The sequence below is a fragment of the Neopsephotus bourkii genome, unplaced genomic scaffold (genome assembly GCF_033783945.1).
Source record: "Neopsephotus bourkii isolate Nb327-2 ecotype Australia unplaced genomic scaffold, CSIRO-AGI_Nbou_v1 NB_379, whole genome shotgun sequence".
Lineage (NCBI taxonomy): Eukaryota > Metazoa > Chordata > Aves > Psittaciformes > Psittacidae > Neopsephotus > Neopsephotus bourkii.
In genome coordinates this window covers 1,748,681-1,765,813 of record NW_026900884.1, presented here as the reverse complement: position 1 = coordinate 1,765,813, position 17,133 = coordinate 1,748,681, and the positions used below count along the sequence as shown (strand labels likewise).

Sequence of the window (17,133 nt, the reverse complement as noted above, 5' to 3'; positions counted from 1 at the left end):
ATTTAGCCCCGCAGTGCAGCAGTAGCACATGCATGCCTATAAATGTGGGATGGTGTGTTTTTCATTAGAACTCTGCTGCCCCAACGAAGTTGTCATCTTAAGGACTGGTATCATAAGTACCTACTTTACAACTGGGACCCTTATTATATTTTTATTTTTCTCCCACATTCCCCATATGCTATAGCTATCCGTTAGGGAGATGCATCCCATCTTGGCCAGAAATATCTTGGGAATCAATGAACCTGATGTGCTTACTTGCTAAATGAAATGATGTATCTGCTAAGTAACCATACTCTTTTTCCTTCAATCTGCAGAAAGAAAACTTCTAATGTAATAAATTCACCAGTAAGTTGACTTGTAGTTGTGTAATCAAACATTAATTTTACAGGTGATTTTTTAATTTACTATAAAACTTAATTTTATCATGAGTTTGGGTATGACAAATGCATAAAGACAATAGGGGAAAGAGAGCTGTAAAGAAAGGACGTATTTGGGTACTGTTATATGAACACTGCAGCAGTGAGAAAGCTCAAGTAGAAAAATATTTTGATTAAAGGGATGTTTGGATTCAGTACTCTAGGATGTAACAATAAAAACAGTGCAAGAACTGAATAAAATGAGAAACAAATGGGAACAAAGACCATTCAGAAGTATTCCCTGAAATACACAGGGCTGCATATGGGGAACATGGATTTTCTGTAAGAACGGTAGCTCAAGGAAAATGCAGGATTTTCCCAGAATTTGTCAGAGTATTTTCAGTAAGTATTTCATCATTAGAAAAATACCCCAAAACCTCTTGTGGGAGAAAGTGAGAGAACTGGTTGAAACGGTCAAATTAATTTGAAAAGTATTTTGAAACTGACAGTTTATTATCAGTGTTTCAAGATAAAAAAAAAAAAAAGAAACTGGAAAGTTGGGCAAGTTTTTACTGAAAACTTAAAAAAAAAAAAGTTTAATTCTCAGTAAAAAGAAATTTGTTCAGACATTTGTCAAAATAGCTTGACAAAGATTAAAATACTGTAATTTTGAATCTCAAGTATTTGGGATAGACTTCATTTTTGATATTCTGAGATAAGAATGAGCCATTTGTTACACCATAAACTTATATAGGAAAAAAAAAAAAGGCATGCATCTCTAGATTTTAATTCTGCCTATCTATTTATATACACAAACTGGGATTCTTTCCAAATCTACTTTACAAAATCCCAAGCTTCAAGGTCATACAATTAGAGGCTCTTCACAAAATGGCCATGTCCCTACCTCCTAATCCCTCCCAGGATGCTGTCAATTCTGAATGTAAACTAGTTCACATCAAGTATAAAAAAATATTTGCTGTACAAGCAACATGCCATTTAATATTTGGTTTTCTTCTATTTTATTGCAGAAACCATGTCTACCTTCCAGAGAGACCTTAACTGCAAATGAAGGTAAATTATCTCCACTACTGCAAAAAAAAGTTGTTTATCAGAATTTTGTTTTCTTTTTATTAAAAACACAAAACACCACCACATTAAATTTAGTCTAGGCTTTTGAGGGAGGTTTGGTTTTAGCAGTTTCAAACTGGATCTGGCCAGCCTTAGTTGCACTGAGTATCATTGTTCTCTAAAAGCAGTCACAGTAAAACAGTTGAGGTTACTGTCAGGGTAAATGGACCAGCAATGTGCCATACAGTCCTTAAAGTAGGGGAAAGGTAGGCGAGGTTTGAGCACATCATTCTAAATTCAGCTAGAACCACCTCACACAGAGCCTACTCCTGGCAAAAGCCAGTCCCTTGCACAGGCAGAAAATGCATCTCGCCTCTGTGCAAGTCGGCAGTTCCTCCAGGCAAAGGCTCAGCAGGAGCTGCCGTCTAACACAAGGGTAAGATGCATCCAGCCAGCTGCACCTCCTCTGGCTGAGCTCTTGCAGACAGCCTGCCCCAGCATCCTCCGCTATGTCACGCAGCTCGCCTCGCGGAAGGCACGTCTCCCACTGAGCTCCTGCAGGCATTCACAGCGCAGCTATTTGCCTAGAAATTTGGTGGTATACCACTAGTTAATAAAAGAAAGCAGCAGGGTGGCAAGCTGCCATGTAAGGGAAAACCCCAAAAATTACAGTAATAAAAAAACCTCTTTCAGCTACTGGGACTGTCTTATCTGAGACAATGTATTTCTGAGGAAATCTTGACTCTACAATTTGTTTTCCCAAACTACAGAAAAACCCACAGCAGCAGAACGACGACGAGGTTCCAGCCAAGAGCTTCTGCTTCCACCACTTCCAAGTGGTGTCCAAAAGTAAAATCCTTTTTCATCATCTCTTGAATATTTCAATGCACCGGCTCCTACTGCTCAGTCTGAACACAGCTGTGAGAAGTTCAAAGAGGAGCACTATTTTCTCTGTAGCCTTCTATTGTTTTTTGAAAGTCATGTTTCTTGAAGCCTCAGAGTAGCAAATATAAAACATGGCAAATGCATCCAACTATTATAAACACCACCAAAAAGCATGGGAGGATATAACCTTTAATTAGGTGATGGAGATTGAAACCGTATGTTTAAATTCCTAATTGTCACTAGTGGGATATGATTATTTTTTTTTTAATACCTGTAAATGGCCCTTATTTCTCAATGAACAGATGGGTGAGATGGAACACATCCTACCACTGCATGCTTCAAATACACAAATTTAATGTTTTCAGAACTGGGTAGAGCTCCTCAGACCTTTCTGTAATCTCTTCAAATTTATTTCAGGCCTTTGCTCCCAAAGTCCTCAATTCTGCCAAGTAAGTATAATTTAGATTTTGAATTAAAATGTGATTAACTTGTAATTTCGAATTAATCTCTGAATTAAGATTATTTCAAAATACCATGCATTTTCATTAGCTTGGAATTAACATTTGTCTCTCTAAGGCATACAAAGAGGAGATCAAGTATCCCAGGGCTTAACTCAGCTAGTAAAATGGAGTATGTCAGGGTTATTGGATAAATTGATAGAAATTGGGTGTTTCATTCCTATTTGTGACCATTGAAAATTGCTACCAAAGACAGTTTGGGTCAGTTTCCATAATAATAAAGATTCCATCAATCATCTTTGCCACAGAAGAACACTAAATATGACATTTCTGGGCTGTTCCAGGTTTCTATTGCCTAGAAGCCAGACAGATCATTATTGCATCCAGAAATTTATTCTTTCTTTCTGGGGAGGGGGTGGGGAAGAAGGTATCTTTATAATTGCAAATGCCAAAGCTCTTCTGTAAGCAATATTTTTAAAGAGGGACTTTGTTTCAGTTTACAGTTGAAGACAGATTAGGTGATATGTATATGAACTCTCTTTGCAAAAAAGTGTTAATCAGATCTAGTATTTTTCTATTCTCTCATTAACAGACATTTGCCTGACCTTCCTACCAGCCCTTTTCTACACATACTTCAGTCTGAACCTATCTTTCACACTGTAGATGGATTATGAGAATTTAATTTAGAAATCTGCATGTGCTGTAGCTTAAACTTACATGCTGTTACTAGTACTTATCTCCATTCCCTGGAAATGTTTGCTTGATTTACGTTGCAATTGTATCTCATATGGTGTGGAAGTATAACGGTTCGTATCCATGCAATAGGCTGAATCTCTTACATTTGTCTGCTTCTGTGACACAACAGATGTGTTTTAACTTGTAGCATAAATTCTTACCCTACAGTATTAACTATTCCTTAAGGTCATCCAGTGCTAAATCATGCTCTGATTAGTAAACTTAGTTAACACACTCTTGCTCTGTGCCAGGTCCAATAACAACTTCATCATATATACAGTTGGTCCCTATCAGAAATGTTGCTTCAACGTAATCTGCCATTTCTTCCTTGTCACCATGCAAGCATAGTGATAACTCTCATCTTCTTCATAAAAAAAATACTAATTTCCAATATGGCACAGTATCAAATGCTCTACTAAAGTAGAGTAAGTGCAGTATTCTCTTTGTAGAATTCTGTTATTTTATGGAAGAGCTATAATGTTTTTAAATTTTAGATTCTTCTCTTGCTAGTTGTACCTTTACCTCCAAGTCTTCATCTTCCTCCCAAGTTATTTCCTAGGTCCTTGTGTTCTTTGGAGTAGGACAAAAAGGCCTGTAGTTGCTCAGGTCACTTTTTCCACTTTAATTATAGCAATTGTTTGGGATGCTTTAATCACATGGTACCACCCTGACTTGAAATCTATTTAAAATAATTGTTGCCAGCTCTGTAATTTTAAGTGCCAGGTTTTAAAATTTGTGCTAAGGATTATCAGGGCCCAGCAGTTCAACTGTACCAAGCTATATGAGTTTTGCTTCCAATTTGGTTGTGGAAATTTCCGTTTCTGTACCAGAACTACTATTGGCTTAGTTACCTAGATTATCTTTAAAATCTATAAAAGTCTTTCTGCAGACAGCCAAATTTCTCTTTCTACAAAGCTAAGGAATCTCTTATCCCTTATTCTAATTTCCTTTTGTAAAGTCTAATTCCATCTGACTTCTGGTATTCTTTATTTATACAACATTCTTCTCAGCTGTAGCTTTGGCAGCTCATCAGTCAAAATTTGACAGGAAAAAAAACCCAACAAAACTCTTCATATTGAGTAGCCATCTTCACATGATTATTTATTCACTGAAAGCTGAAACTGCCCCTTACAGTGTCTCCTCTCAGCTTTATACAGTTATCTTCTTTAGCATAATGATACTGATCTTTACCCAACTCTGATCACAAGTACCCATGGCAGACAGCTGTACTACCTTTGACCAAGATTCTTTTTTACCAGAAAACAGTTATCTATACTTATTTCCCATATTTCTACCATATTATTATTATGCAATGCTACTCAACCATTTCCCTTCTAATTTCCTAAACATTTTGACATCTGTATTTCCACACTAATAAGTCTTTTCTACTGTGCATTGTTATAACAATTATAATTTTAAGCTTCATAAATCTTTCCTACTGTTTCTGTTTCTCCATTGAGCTACCTAGACTTCTTGCACACACACAGAAACATTTCAATTGGACTAAATTAGTGAAAAAGTATCTCTGAGCTAGATGAATTCTCCTGACACCCTCACTTATATGACAGCTGCTCACACTGGACTGAGTGCTTTTTGCATTGTGTTCCTGCATTTTCTTTATCCATTGCTACACTGAGTCACTTGGCGGGGGGGTGTTTTGCATTTGAAGTCTAGCTCTGGCTATTAACCAAGTTGTTACTCAAACTGTTATTAACCAAACCATTTCTCTCTTTTATAAGCAAGACTCCTCTTTTGTGCAGGCAAATGTCCCAGGCACTTATAGAGGGCCCATCCATTTACAGTAGATAACTTTCCTGAGTCATAGCAAAGGTCAAGCATTTCCAGATCTTTCAGTAACAAATCATTTTCTTACAGCATAATATAACTGAAAACTTACATATGTTCTTTTTCTTTTCTAGAAGTGCCAGAAGCTGCAAACCGTACTCTGGGTACTCCCTCTCACAGCAGCATTTCATCTATTTCAAGTACTGCAGACCAGGTATAACATTAGCAAATTTGCATTACAGAAATCTTATCCCTTACTCTAGTTTTTCACCTTTACCCCCTTTCTAAATAAAACACATTCTCCTTTTGTAGAGAACATGCATGTCCCCTTTAGCACAAATAATTTGAATGTTAACTTTCATACAAAAAGTATGCTTAGAACATAAAGCACAGGAGCTTTAACAAGCTGTAGAAAAAGATTCAAATAGCATTATACCAAACCTTGTCATTCTACCAGTCACTTTAAACAAAAGCTAGAAAAGCTTCTTAGTTTCAGGTCCTCCTGACTCCCCAGTTCATAATACCTCAACATGATTTGAACAAGGAAATCTAGTCTTTGATATAGATGGCTGCAGAGAGTTTTTTTAGTTGCCTTTTTTCTAACTTATAGCTGTACACACTGTGTCCTGAAAAAAACATAATATGCACCATGCAGACACAAGGAAGCCATCTGCAGCCATTAGCATTAGCCTGCACTGATGTGATATGCTAAGAAATTCCAGAAATTTGTAGAAGGAAACAGGGATGCTCTGCTCATTAGCCCACACAGCAGGATGCAGAGGGCAGAATCACTTTTATGAACATTTCCCTATTTATTGTGGTTTGGGGCGTCAGCAAAGATTTAAGAACTGAGAAGAAAGTCACTGCTGCCCCTCTCGGAGGATGCTGTGATGCCTCCCGTTATATGTTTTAGTCTTACTTATTTCTGTTCCTTTAAACAGACCTTATTACAGCTAATGCTGTCAGTTTTACGACCAATTCTTTTTTGTGTTTCATTGCAACATGAAGCTTTGAATAATTTAAGCAAATGTAAAGTTATTTTCATTTCAGTGCTATTCTCCTTAAATTTTGGATGGAGACTACAAAATGCAGGAAGCCATTCTTATAAGCCTAGTAGTCACAAACAAGGTAAAAATAGTTCTGTTGAGTGCAAAACAAAGGCTCTATTACACAAAGCCAATAACATTGAATGTTCTAAAGCCTGACATGACAAAGATAATACAATATAAAGAACACAAAGGACTTGAAGTTCTGGAGAAACTTTAACAGTATGTCATACTGGATATTTATTATAAAAATTGCTTTCAAATAAACAATCCAGCAGACACTAAACAAACAGCTTGTAGCAATTACATTTGCAGCTTTTATGTAACAGCCATGGGCAAAACCAGAGCTTAATAAAACATCCATTTTGTTTTGTTTGGGGCCTTTTTTGGTTGGTTGGTTGGGGGGGGTGGGGGGTGGAGTGGTGATGATGTTGCTTTTTTGTTTGTTTTTTTTTTAAGGAAAGAAAATATATTCACTGTGTCATTTTCCCACCTATTACATATAGTGGTATCATTTGCTGCAGATTCTTGCACAATATTGGTGATTGCAGACATGATTCATACCCATAAGGTTCATTATTTGTTTGGTTCCCATCCAAACCTTGGCAGCAGCTCTCTGCTTCCAGATTATAAGCCAGAGATAATGCTAGAATAAAAGTTTGGGGGTAGTTGGTTCCTTGTTCTGTTGAACAAGGACTGGGTTACTGGACTCATTCTCATAGTGGCCAAGTACTCTGTATACCTGCAATTCCTCTCATCTTTTTTCTAATGAATAGTGTGACTGGAGAAATACATGGTAGAACTCTGGAAGTAAAGTTACATGTTATGGCTTGAGCCAGTTTAAGAATTTAGTGTAATGCCCCCCAAAATGGAGGCTTTGCTCTTTCCTCACTGTAAACTCCCTTCCCTGCCATAGGCTTCTCTGGTGTTCCTCTGATCCTGGAATGGGCTGAGCCAACTCATTAAATTGACAAAAAAAACCAACCTAGCAGGCAAACACAAAACAAGATAAACAAGGATAATTATTTCTTTTTTCTGTGAGATTACTAAAGTGAATTATCTCATGGTAGGATCAGATGAGCAACAAAATGAATGCAAGGGGGAAGCCAAGACCTTCCCTTTTTGGCAGTGATAAGCCAGCTAGACAAGCCCAACCAAAATGAATAACTTCATTTTTAATCTGTTTTGTACAGAGGTGACAAAGCTCATAGAATCATAGAATGGTTAGGGTTGAAAGGGACCAATGAATTTTATTATTAAGGTTGTTACTATAGAGTTGGAGCAAAACTATTCAAATGACCAGGAAGGTTAACACCCAGAAGTATTCATTTGGATATGCTGCTTCTAATCACTCATCCTGTCCTTCCCTTGAGTATCTTTTCATACTTCTCTAAAATCCCCCATTCCCTTCCCCTAAACTTCACTCCTGTTCCCTAATGTCCACTCAATCCTGCGATTTTCTACCACTATTTCTCTTACTCAAATTATCATATCTTGCCACTTACTCCCAACTGCTATCACCTCCTCACAGCTTTTTATCTTTGCACTTCCTGTGTTATGAGATCTTTCATCTTTTAAACAGAATCCACCTGTCTTTAGGGTGCCAATCTTTCTACCTTGTATCTATTATGTACTTCCCCATCCATAAAGCCCTTTGTCCTGTTTTCCACTGGAAGACCAGGTTAAGTTCATTTACTGTACAGAACACTGCCAGCATTTAATGACATGGAGAGGATGACCTTGGTGAGGTGTTCACCAGAGATAACATACAGAATTGAGGCACCCAGGAGATACAATATAAAATACAACCCACTCTTGTATTCTGTTACTGATGTAATCCTTCTCCATAGTAAACATGATTTTCTGCCTTTAGATAAGAGCACTGTTTCAAACATAAGGATATATACAGACTCAATCCAACAGAATACTGGAAATGAAACCATGTCTTGTGTCTCAGTTAAAAGCACTGGGAGCTGAACTGCTGTATTAATAGAGAAAATAAATTAATTATTCCTCTGTCTTGTAGGATTCTATCCAGTTGTCTTTGTTTAACAACAACAAAAAGAGCAAAAGATGTACTTAACCCAACCTCCATGTTATCCAGATGGAAGCAATCACGATGAAGTTCACAAAGAGGATTAAGTACATAGGAAACTTCATTCACGAAGCTTAGATGCCTACCAAATCTAGACATTCCATTGACTAGTGCACAGCTGAGCAGCACTTATTGTTAATGGTCAATTTATACCTGAACATTTCCTGGATACCCTCTTCAAATTATACTAGCACAGCTTCCTGCTTTAAAAATACCAAACTATCCTCCAGTTGAATCTGACTACTCTCCTTAAAGTATCTTTCTCTCGTCTGTCAAGTATCAGCCTTCTATCGCACGTTACCAGTTTTGACACACTAGATTTGTTTTCTGTCCAACAAAACCAGTGAGCTCTCAGTAAAAATTTTCTAAGAATTTTGTGTTTTCTAAAGTGTTCTGCATTTGAATTTTTCACAGCTATCATTATTTTTAAAGAACTCCTATACAGGCCATATTCTTTATTATGATTTTTGACAGGTGAAAAACACTGTTTCTTTCTAGGATGCTGGTGTTCATAGTAAAGCATGGTATGCTGCTACGTGTGATAGGAAAACTGCAGAAGATGCACTGTACCGATCAAACAAGGTAGGTCACTTTATGGTATTTTATGGGGGGAAAAAAACTACAACAACAAAAGCAACCCAACTTCAAATAAAAAAAACCTGAAAGACAACCAGAAATATTCTAAGAACACTAGCTGTATTCTGAACAGGTCAGAATACTGTGCCATGCAAATACCGTCAAGCATGAAATTACTAACTATGGTTTCCATCCCAAGACAAAGTTGCATTAGTGTAACTCAGAATGGTGCGCTGCAGAGAAAGCTGTTACAGACTAGAAAGCTGAGGAAGATGTGACAGCTCACATGCATCCATTAACGAAGGCAAAGCCCTGCAACTTTTAAATGGTCTCCACCACTGTCCAATGGCTCATGTAAAATCAGCTACTATTTTGAAAGGCTGATGCTGCTATGTATTTTGAAAGAGCAACACTGCACATTTAGGTATTTGGAGCATTTGAGTTGCCTCAACTATTCTGTGTACAAAAACTAGCGTCACAGAAGGGAACAGGAACATGCAGAGTTGCATCTTCAGCATCAGGTACATTTCCACTTTTGCCTAACTCCACACAGCAGGATAAAGGGGCAGAGCACTGGGGTTATCACCAGTGTAGGCTACTGCTAGCTAATGAGTACTGGGCTACAGTGTCAGCTGTAGGTGTAGACTTTATCAGAGTGCATTTTACAGATCTGGACAAACAGTATCTCCACCTCTCACTGGTTTCTTGCCTACCTATTGCCACTGAATAACTTAATTTCCTAATATCTATTGACCCCAACAGACTGCTACCACTGTAACTTCACTTACTCTTTCTCTGATTGAGAGAAACCAGGTAGCAGAAAAGCTAACTCTTAGATACCTTTGTAAGCTACTCCTGGACAGCAGGAATGCATTCTATTTCTCATCTGCTGTAGTTTTTCTGATGCGAGAAAAGGGTTTAATATTGATAGAGATGAAAATGTTAAGCTAAAAACAAACTGAAGTTGTTGGAAAAAATAAGCTGAATACACTTACTACTCTTCTCTTTAGGATGGATCTTTTTTAATAAGAAAGAGTTCTGGACAGGATTCACGGCAACCATACACACTGGTGGTGTTTTACAACAGAAGAGTGTACAACATCCCTATAAGATTTATTGAATCAACAAGACAATATGCACTGGGCAGAGAAAAAAGTGGTGAAGAGGTGAGATGAGGGGGAGGGGCGGTTCCAGACAGTTTTTAGTTATATAATTTTAATAAGCAAGGATTAACTGTGTTACACTATGGCCAAGAGGATTCTTCTTATATCAAGATAAAAGTATACCCTATATAATGACTGATCTATCAAGCTAGAGAAACCACTGTAATATCAGCTCCTGCATACTGTGAGTAATAAGAATTGTGAGTAATAAGATCATGTTTAAAACATACTCATAGAACTTTTGAAAAGTTGTCAGAACCAGAGCTGCAGTGCCTAGATAAATTCTCCAGCTGTTTACAGTCTTCTACCTAAGACTCTAGTTAAGTTTCCTGGAAAATCATGAAGGAAAAAGAGCCATGCTCAAAAAAAAAACCAACCAAACAACAACAAAAAAATCTATAAAATGCATACTTCGAATTCCATTTTCACATAAAGAAAACACTCTAGAACTCAAGTTCTAGAGTGCAAAAATCACTAATAGGCTATTATCATATACAGCAAAACAGAAACTTTGAACCTAAATGCCAATAAAAAACTGTTACCGCTACAAAGAGTAGGCTTTTCAGGGATGTGACAGTAGGCTTGCCTTAGTCTAATTATCTGTCTCCCCTGCAATGCTTTTGAGGTTACAGAATTAATAACAGCTCATCTGGCCTTCAACAGTGGTCAAAAAATGACCACCAGAGAAAAAGAGAAAGGAAGTCCAAAATCTATATTTGACCAAAGACCAAAAGCAAAACCAACAGATATTCTGGATATTAATTTACATTAAAACTGCGTAACTAAAGTTCTCATTGATGGCTGGTCTTACCATGTTACTCCTGGAGACCACCTTCCCTCTGAGATAGCTGGACAGCAGATGAAACAGCTTCCAAACTGACAGTTTGCAGCCTGGTATATATTAAGGTAAACTAAAAGTTGTGGCAGTTTAATACACCATGTTAACAGCCTCTGTGCTTCAGTTTGTACAGGTAGTAATCACAAATGGAAAGGAGCATGAGATGAGAGATAGCTAGTTATCTTCCACTGTCCAAATTTAATCTGTTTATTACTAGAATCAGGACTAGTAAGAGCAGGATCAGTGCTCTTACTAAAAGGCAGAGCATCTCACTTGGTAACAGTCACAGCTCCACTCTTTTCAGGGTTGGGAGAAGCAAAAAGTAATGCAGGGATAACTGTCAGTATTAGAGGATTAAAGGAAGCCAGCACTGATTAATTTGTGTTTTCTCTATCTAGCGCTTTGACAGTGTTGCTGAAATAGTAGAGAATCATCAGCACACCTCCCTGGTTCTAATTGACAGCCAAAACAACACAAAAGACTGTACGAAACTGAAACACATTGTAAGAGTTTCTTAATCAAACTGAACTGCTAAAACACAGACTTTTAATCATTTACTTGAACAACCCAAAATATATGGATCAGGTATTAAAAGAAGAAAAACAAAAATGATGGAAATACTCTTTAAGATCACCTACTGAATAAGAGATGGAGTTCATAAAGTTCAACCCCACATCACTTCTATCGGAAAAGCACTCATATAACACAAGAAGCCAAAGCAGATATGCTCTCCTCTGTGATTTCCATCTGTGAACAACTGCATACCACAGCCTGGTCCTTTGACTGCTATTTAAAGATAGATCTCATCTAGGACATTTTCACTTCGAAAGAATATCCACAGTGATCTACTCTTCATTGCGTTTACCACAGATTACTGCTTTCAGCAATGTCTTTGTGAAGTGCACAGCCCCAGAAGAGCAACTCAGCCTGATGTACCCCTGTGTACAAACTGAAAATAGGACTGTACTTCAAGTGATTAGTGGCAATAAAGCTGTCTGAATGTTTTAGATTGATAGACATGTGTTGTCCTTTTTCTCAGCTTTAATCTGTTTCATTAATATTTGTATTTTCAAATGTCTAAATAAAATATTGTAAAATCAGTAAGAGGCATTGCTGACATTTCTTAGCATTCTTCCAGTAAGAAAGCATTACTTCACTACCACTGTTGTTTTAAACTATATATTTATATGTGCTCCTTTGCAAGCTGTTGTTATGAAAACTTACCACTTTTTACAGCTTTAGCACATATATTTAGTTTAACAGCTTTCAAAGCTTTTGTCTTCAGCTTGCCTACTGCTGGTGACCTGTAGATGATAAACCAAACTACCCACCCAGTTCTTGCAGAATGGTTTTACAGACACACAAGCCTGTTCCATCACAGTGGTTTACTTATTGTATTACTGTAAACAAAATTTCACAAAGGTTAAAGGGGTGAAAATTAAAGTTGAATATATAAATGGCAGCAATGAAAAACTTGTAGGAACAACTGTTAGTTAGTTCTAGACGTGTTTGACTTGTCTGTCTTAAAGGTGATTTCTGAAACTGATACTCCAAAGACACCTGCTTTCTTCTGTTCCAGATTAGGCAGTGTTCTCTAAGACGATCTGCAAGGCATTTAAGGCAAAATTAAGCCAAGCCTTGAGAAGTCTCAGCCAGTCACTTAGAACTATGGTGTACCTGTATTCTGCCACTACTTCCATACAGTTTTGATTAGTTACTTCTACACATAATTCCCCTGTCTTCTAGAAAGAACTGCTTACTGGTACAATGATAATGTTCAGCAAATGGCTACCAACCTTGGTGCATCTCAGTTTTTTCCCTCTACAACACAGGTAATACCCGAGATTTGAAGCAAATGAGACACTGACAAGACAGAAACAATGAATACACACTTTACACAAGCCTGCCTGTGAAAGGCTGCTCGCAGTACTATATAAATGCTGTATTTAGTATATTAGAATCATAGAATACAATCATAGAATAGTTAGGGTGGGAAAGGACCTTAAGATCATCAAGTTCCAACCCCCTGCATGGGCAGGGACACCTCACTCTAAACCATATCACCCAAGGCCTCACCCAACCTCGCCTTGAACACTGCCAGGGATGGAGCATTCGCAACCTCCCTGGGCAACCTATTCCAGTGCCTCACCACCCTAACAGGAAAGAATTTCCTCCTTATATCCAATCTAAACTTCCCCTGTTTAAGTTTTAACCCATTACCCCTTGTCCTATCACTACAGTCCCTAATGAAGAGTCCCTCCCCAGCATCCCTATAGGCCCCCTTCAGATACTGGAAGGCTGCTATGAGGTCTCCACGCAGCCTTCTCTTCTCCAGGCTGAACAGCCCCAACTTTCTCAGCCTGTCTTCATATGGGAGGTGCTCCAGTCCCCTGACCATTCTCTTGGCCCTCCTCTGGACTTGTTCCAACAGTTCCATGTCCTTTTTATGTTGAGGACACCAGAACTGCACACAATACTCCAGGTGAGGTCTCACAAGAGCAGAATAAAGGGGCAGGATCACCTCCTTCGACCTGCTGGTCATGCTCCTTTTGATGCAGCCCAGGACACAGTTGGCTTTCTGGGCTGCAAGTGCACACTAAAGCTGGCTCATGTTCATTTTCTCATCAACCAGCACCCCCAAGTCCTTCTCCACAGGGCTGCTCTGAATCTCTTCTCTGCCCAGCCTGTAGCTGTGCCTGGGATTGCTCCAACCCAAGTGTAGGACCTTGCACTTGTCATGGTTAAACTTCATGAGGTTGGCATCAGCCCATCTCACAAGCGTGTCAAGGTCCCTGTGGATGGCATTCCTTCCCTCCAGCGTATCAACTGAACCACACAGCTTGGTGTCATCGGCAAACTTGCTGAGGGCGCACTCAATCCCACTGTCCATGTCAGTGACAAAGATGTTAAAAAAGACCGGTCCCAACACTGATCCCTGAGGGACACCACTCGTTACTGGTCTCCAGCCGGACATTGAGCCATTGACCACAACTCTCTGTGTGCGGCTCTCCAGCCAGTTCTTTATCCACCGAGTGGTGCATTCATCAAATTGATGTCTCTCCAATTTAGAGACAAGGATGTCGTGTGGGACAGTGTCAAACGCTTTACACAAATCCAGATAGATGACATCAACTGCTCTACCACTGTCCATCAATTCCGTAGCCCCATCGTAAAAGACGACCAAATTGGTCAGGCAGGATTTCCCCTTAGTGAAGCCATGCTGGCTGTCACAAAGCACCTTGTTGCTTTTCATGTCCCTTAGCATGCCTTCCAGGAGAATCTGCTCCAAGATTTTGCCAGGCACAGAGGTGAGACTGACTGGTCTGTAATACCCTGGGTCATCCATTTTCCCCTTCTTGAAAATGGGGGTTATATTTCCCTTTTTCCAGTCATCGGGAACTTCACCACTTCACTATTGCTCAATTAGAATTAATTGGTATTATTATACTAATACTACACTTTAGTACTAATGTTTAGACCATCAAGATTGCCAAATCAAGGCCTCAAAATTAACACAAGTTCTTGGTCTCTGCAAGGTTAATTTACTTCTCTATGTGTACTCTTGATACTGTTTAGTTACATGAAATAGCATTTTAGGTTACTGACTTGAGCAATACTCACAGTAGAAAATAATACTCCCATGAAAAAGCAGCTACTCAATCTTTAGCTTTTTTTTTTTTTTTGCATTCATGTAGAGTCCTCACCTTATTCACTGACATACTGCATCATATTTAAACTTTAACAAAACTGTTTCTTGTTAACCTTTCTATGTTGCTCCTCACAGAAGTGTCTAGATTCTTCAAGCACTGCTTTCAGAGTTAAATGTGTAATATCAACATCACTCTAAAGCTGGGGGGTAAAAAAGCATGAAAAGTGAAACTCAAGTGTATCTATAGACTTCCAGATGACAAAGTATCAAGTATTTAAGGTAATTAGTAATACTGAGCCCTTTCTGTACTCAAAGCACTGATGCTCCTACCCCTCAGCACTATGTGCTCAGCACCACATGTAACTTTGTGCCTGATCTACAAATATGCTCTAGATAAACATCCAACTACTTTCATCCTCAGACCCTTCTTTTTAGACACATTCTACATCATTATAGGGGTACCTCATAGTTTTGACAGAATAAGGCGGGGATTTGATAGGCAACACCACCTTCCACAAAATAATCTATTCATCCTGAGAACATTCTAGACACAAAATAAAGCTTAGGGGGGTGACACCAAGCCCACCAGTATGTGATCACCTATTTTACTATACAGGAAGAAAAGCAGCAGACTAGTTACACTGCTTTCCATACCTAAGATAGATTTTTTTATAGCTTGGACAGACTGTGGTGTAGACATATTTTGAAACACAGTTTAACCTGGAGAAAGGCTTGAGCAAGCTTCAGGTATATGACTGCACCAAGTTACCACTTTTAACACAGCATGCTCCATCCCCAAGTGCTAATTTTGCATTTTGCAAGGATATAAAATGAATTGTTGAAAGCATTAAAAATCCTAACACTATTGATTCAGCAGCCACCACGGAATCTAGGAAATGGTAACTCAGTGCAATCCTATCCCTGAAACTTTATCATACAACTACTGCAGTGCCAGCAGCTGCCACCAGTTAACGCTGTCCAGTGTTTCCACCAGGTAGCAAATCTGACCTCTTGACAGACACAGCAACCCATCTTTCCTTTCACATTTCTTTGATATTGTCAGCTAATGTCTCTTCCATATAATAGTCAGTAACTGAATGGGGGAGGAAGGGGAAACAGAACTAAAAAATTAGCTTTAAAATGAAGTGTATTTTTTGCCTGAGAACACAGGGCAAAGTATCATATTTACTAACGTACAAAGCAGCAGGAGTGTTGCCTGCCTACCTGATACAGACAGTACAATGAATACTGCACATCATTCCTGACAGTGTTACTCTGTGAAAGGAGTAAGAACTTGCATTCTCAAAGACCAAGTGTTCAGACATGCAAGTTACAAAACTACATTCCTCCTTCAATCTAAACCACCAGCAGCAGGCAGAGATTCTTAGGAAATGTAAAAAGAACACGTTTCATGACAACAGCTCTGGAACAAATACTGAACACAAGTTTTTTGTTAAAACACTGTAGTTGCTCAGGAAGAGAAACCATGACTTACTGATGAATACACATCTTGCAAAGAATATACAGTGGACTAGGTTTCAGGTCTCTTTAAGGCCACTTTACACAAACACATAAATACTGCACAAACAAACACTTTTTGACCCTCCACTTGCACCTATTTCTGTATGTCCCAAAATATGATAACCAAGTTAATAAGGTCTATAACCAAGTTAAGGTTTTCTTGCTATATACACAATGTTACAAGCAATCTTAAAATGTTATGGTTGCAAAGTCGAACATTCAAAACACTCTTCAAATCAGGCTACCTGTGCAAACTTAATTTGTCACATCAAATATATTCATTATAATACAAGCATTAAACACATGATCATTGATTTTTTCAATATGGATTTATGTATTTCACTTGGTTCACACAATACTTCAGGGATAAATAATAGCTGTGTAATGAAAGACTGGTTTGTATGGTATTTTGTAAGATACACCTTTCCCATTCATAAAAGATGCTGGGAAATGTGCAAATATTGCAGCAGTCAGCCTGTGAAAAGGTAGCCTCATATTGTTAAACCAGTTGAACATTTTATCGAAGAACTGTATATTGTCCCTGTACCACCCACTGCAATTCTGGTCAGACTGCTTAAGTCAGACTTTCTCCTGACGATCATTAATTGTGACCTCAATTTCATTGAAGTGTCACTTAAAATTCTTTGAAATCTGATCTGTATTAAGTGCCAAAGTCTTAGGATCTCAAACAAAGCGTTCTGGAAAAACTCATAAGAAAAAAAGTATTATATATTCAGAACAGTGCTTGAACAATATGTGCTAAATAATGCAAGGACATAATGAAGGGTGGGGAAACAAAATATTCAATCACTGGTCAGGAGGGAACAACAATTCTCTGCAACTGAATGACATGGATGGTCACAGAAAAGTGACACATGACAATGAATTAAAGATTACATAAAGCAACCTTATTTCAAAATTTCCTAGCTTTAAAATGTTCATTTTCACAGTACTGTTT

The 17,133-nt window shown here is 38.3% G+C and overlaps 1 protein-coding gene across 9 annotated transcripts in view; it reads left to right on the top strand.

The window, feature by feature from the left end:
- Positions 1-12,105, top strand: part of BLNK (B cell linker) — a 101,870-nt gene extending 89,765 nt beyond the window's left edge. For all 9 annotated transcript variants that reach the window (XM_061349018.1, XM_061349021.1, XM_061349015.1 and 6 more), the window contains 8 exons: positions 315-345; positions 1,385-1,427; positions 2,195-2,273; positions 2,727-2,758; positions 5,422-5,501; positions 8,927-9,010; positions 10,015-10,170; positions 11,404-12,105. In XM_061349018.1, the coding sequence (XP_061205002.1) occupies positions 315-345; positions 1,385-1,427; positions 2,195-2,273; positions 2,727-2,758; positions 5,422-5,501; positions 8,927-9,010; positions 10,015-10,170; positions 11,404-11,523 (625 nt within the window). In that variant the 3' untranslated portion in view covers positions 11,524-12,105. The remainder of the gene's footprint in view (positions 1-314; positions 346-1,384; positions 1,428-2,194; positions 2,274-2,726; positions 2,759-5,421; positions 5,502-8,926; positions 9,011-10,014; positions 10,171-11,403) is intronic.
- Positions 12,106-17,133: the final 5,028 nt, after the last annotated feature.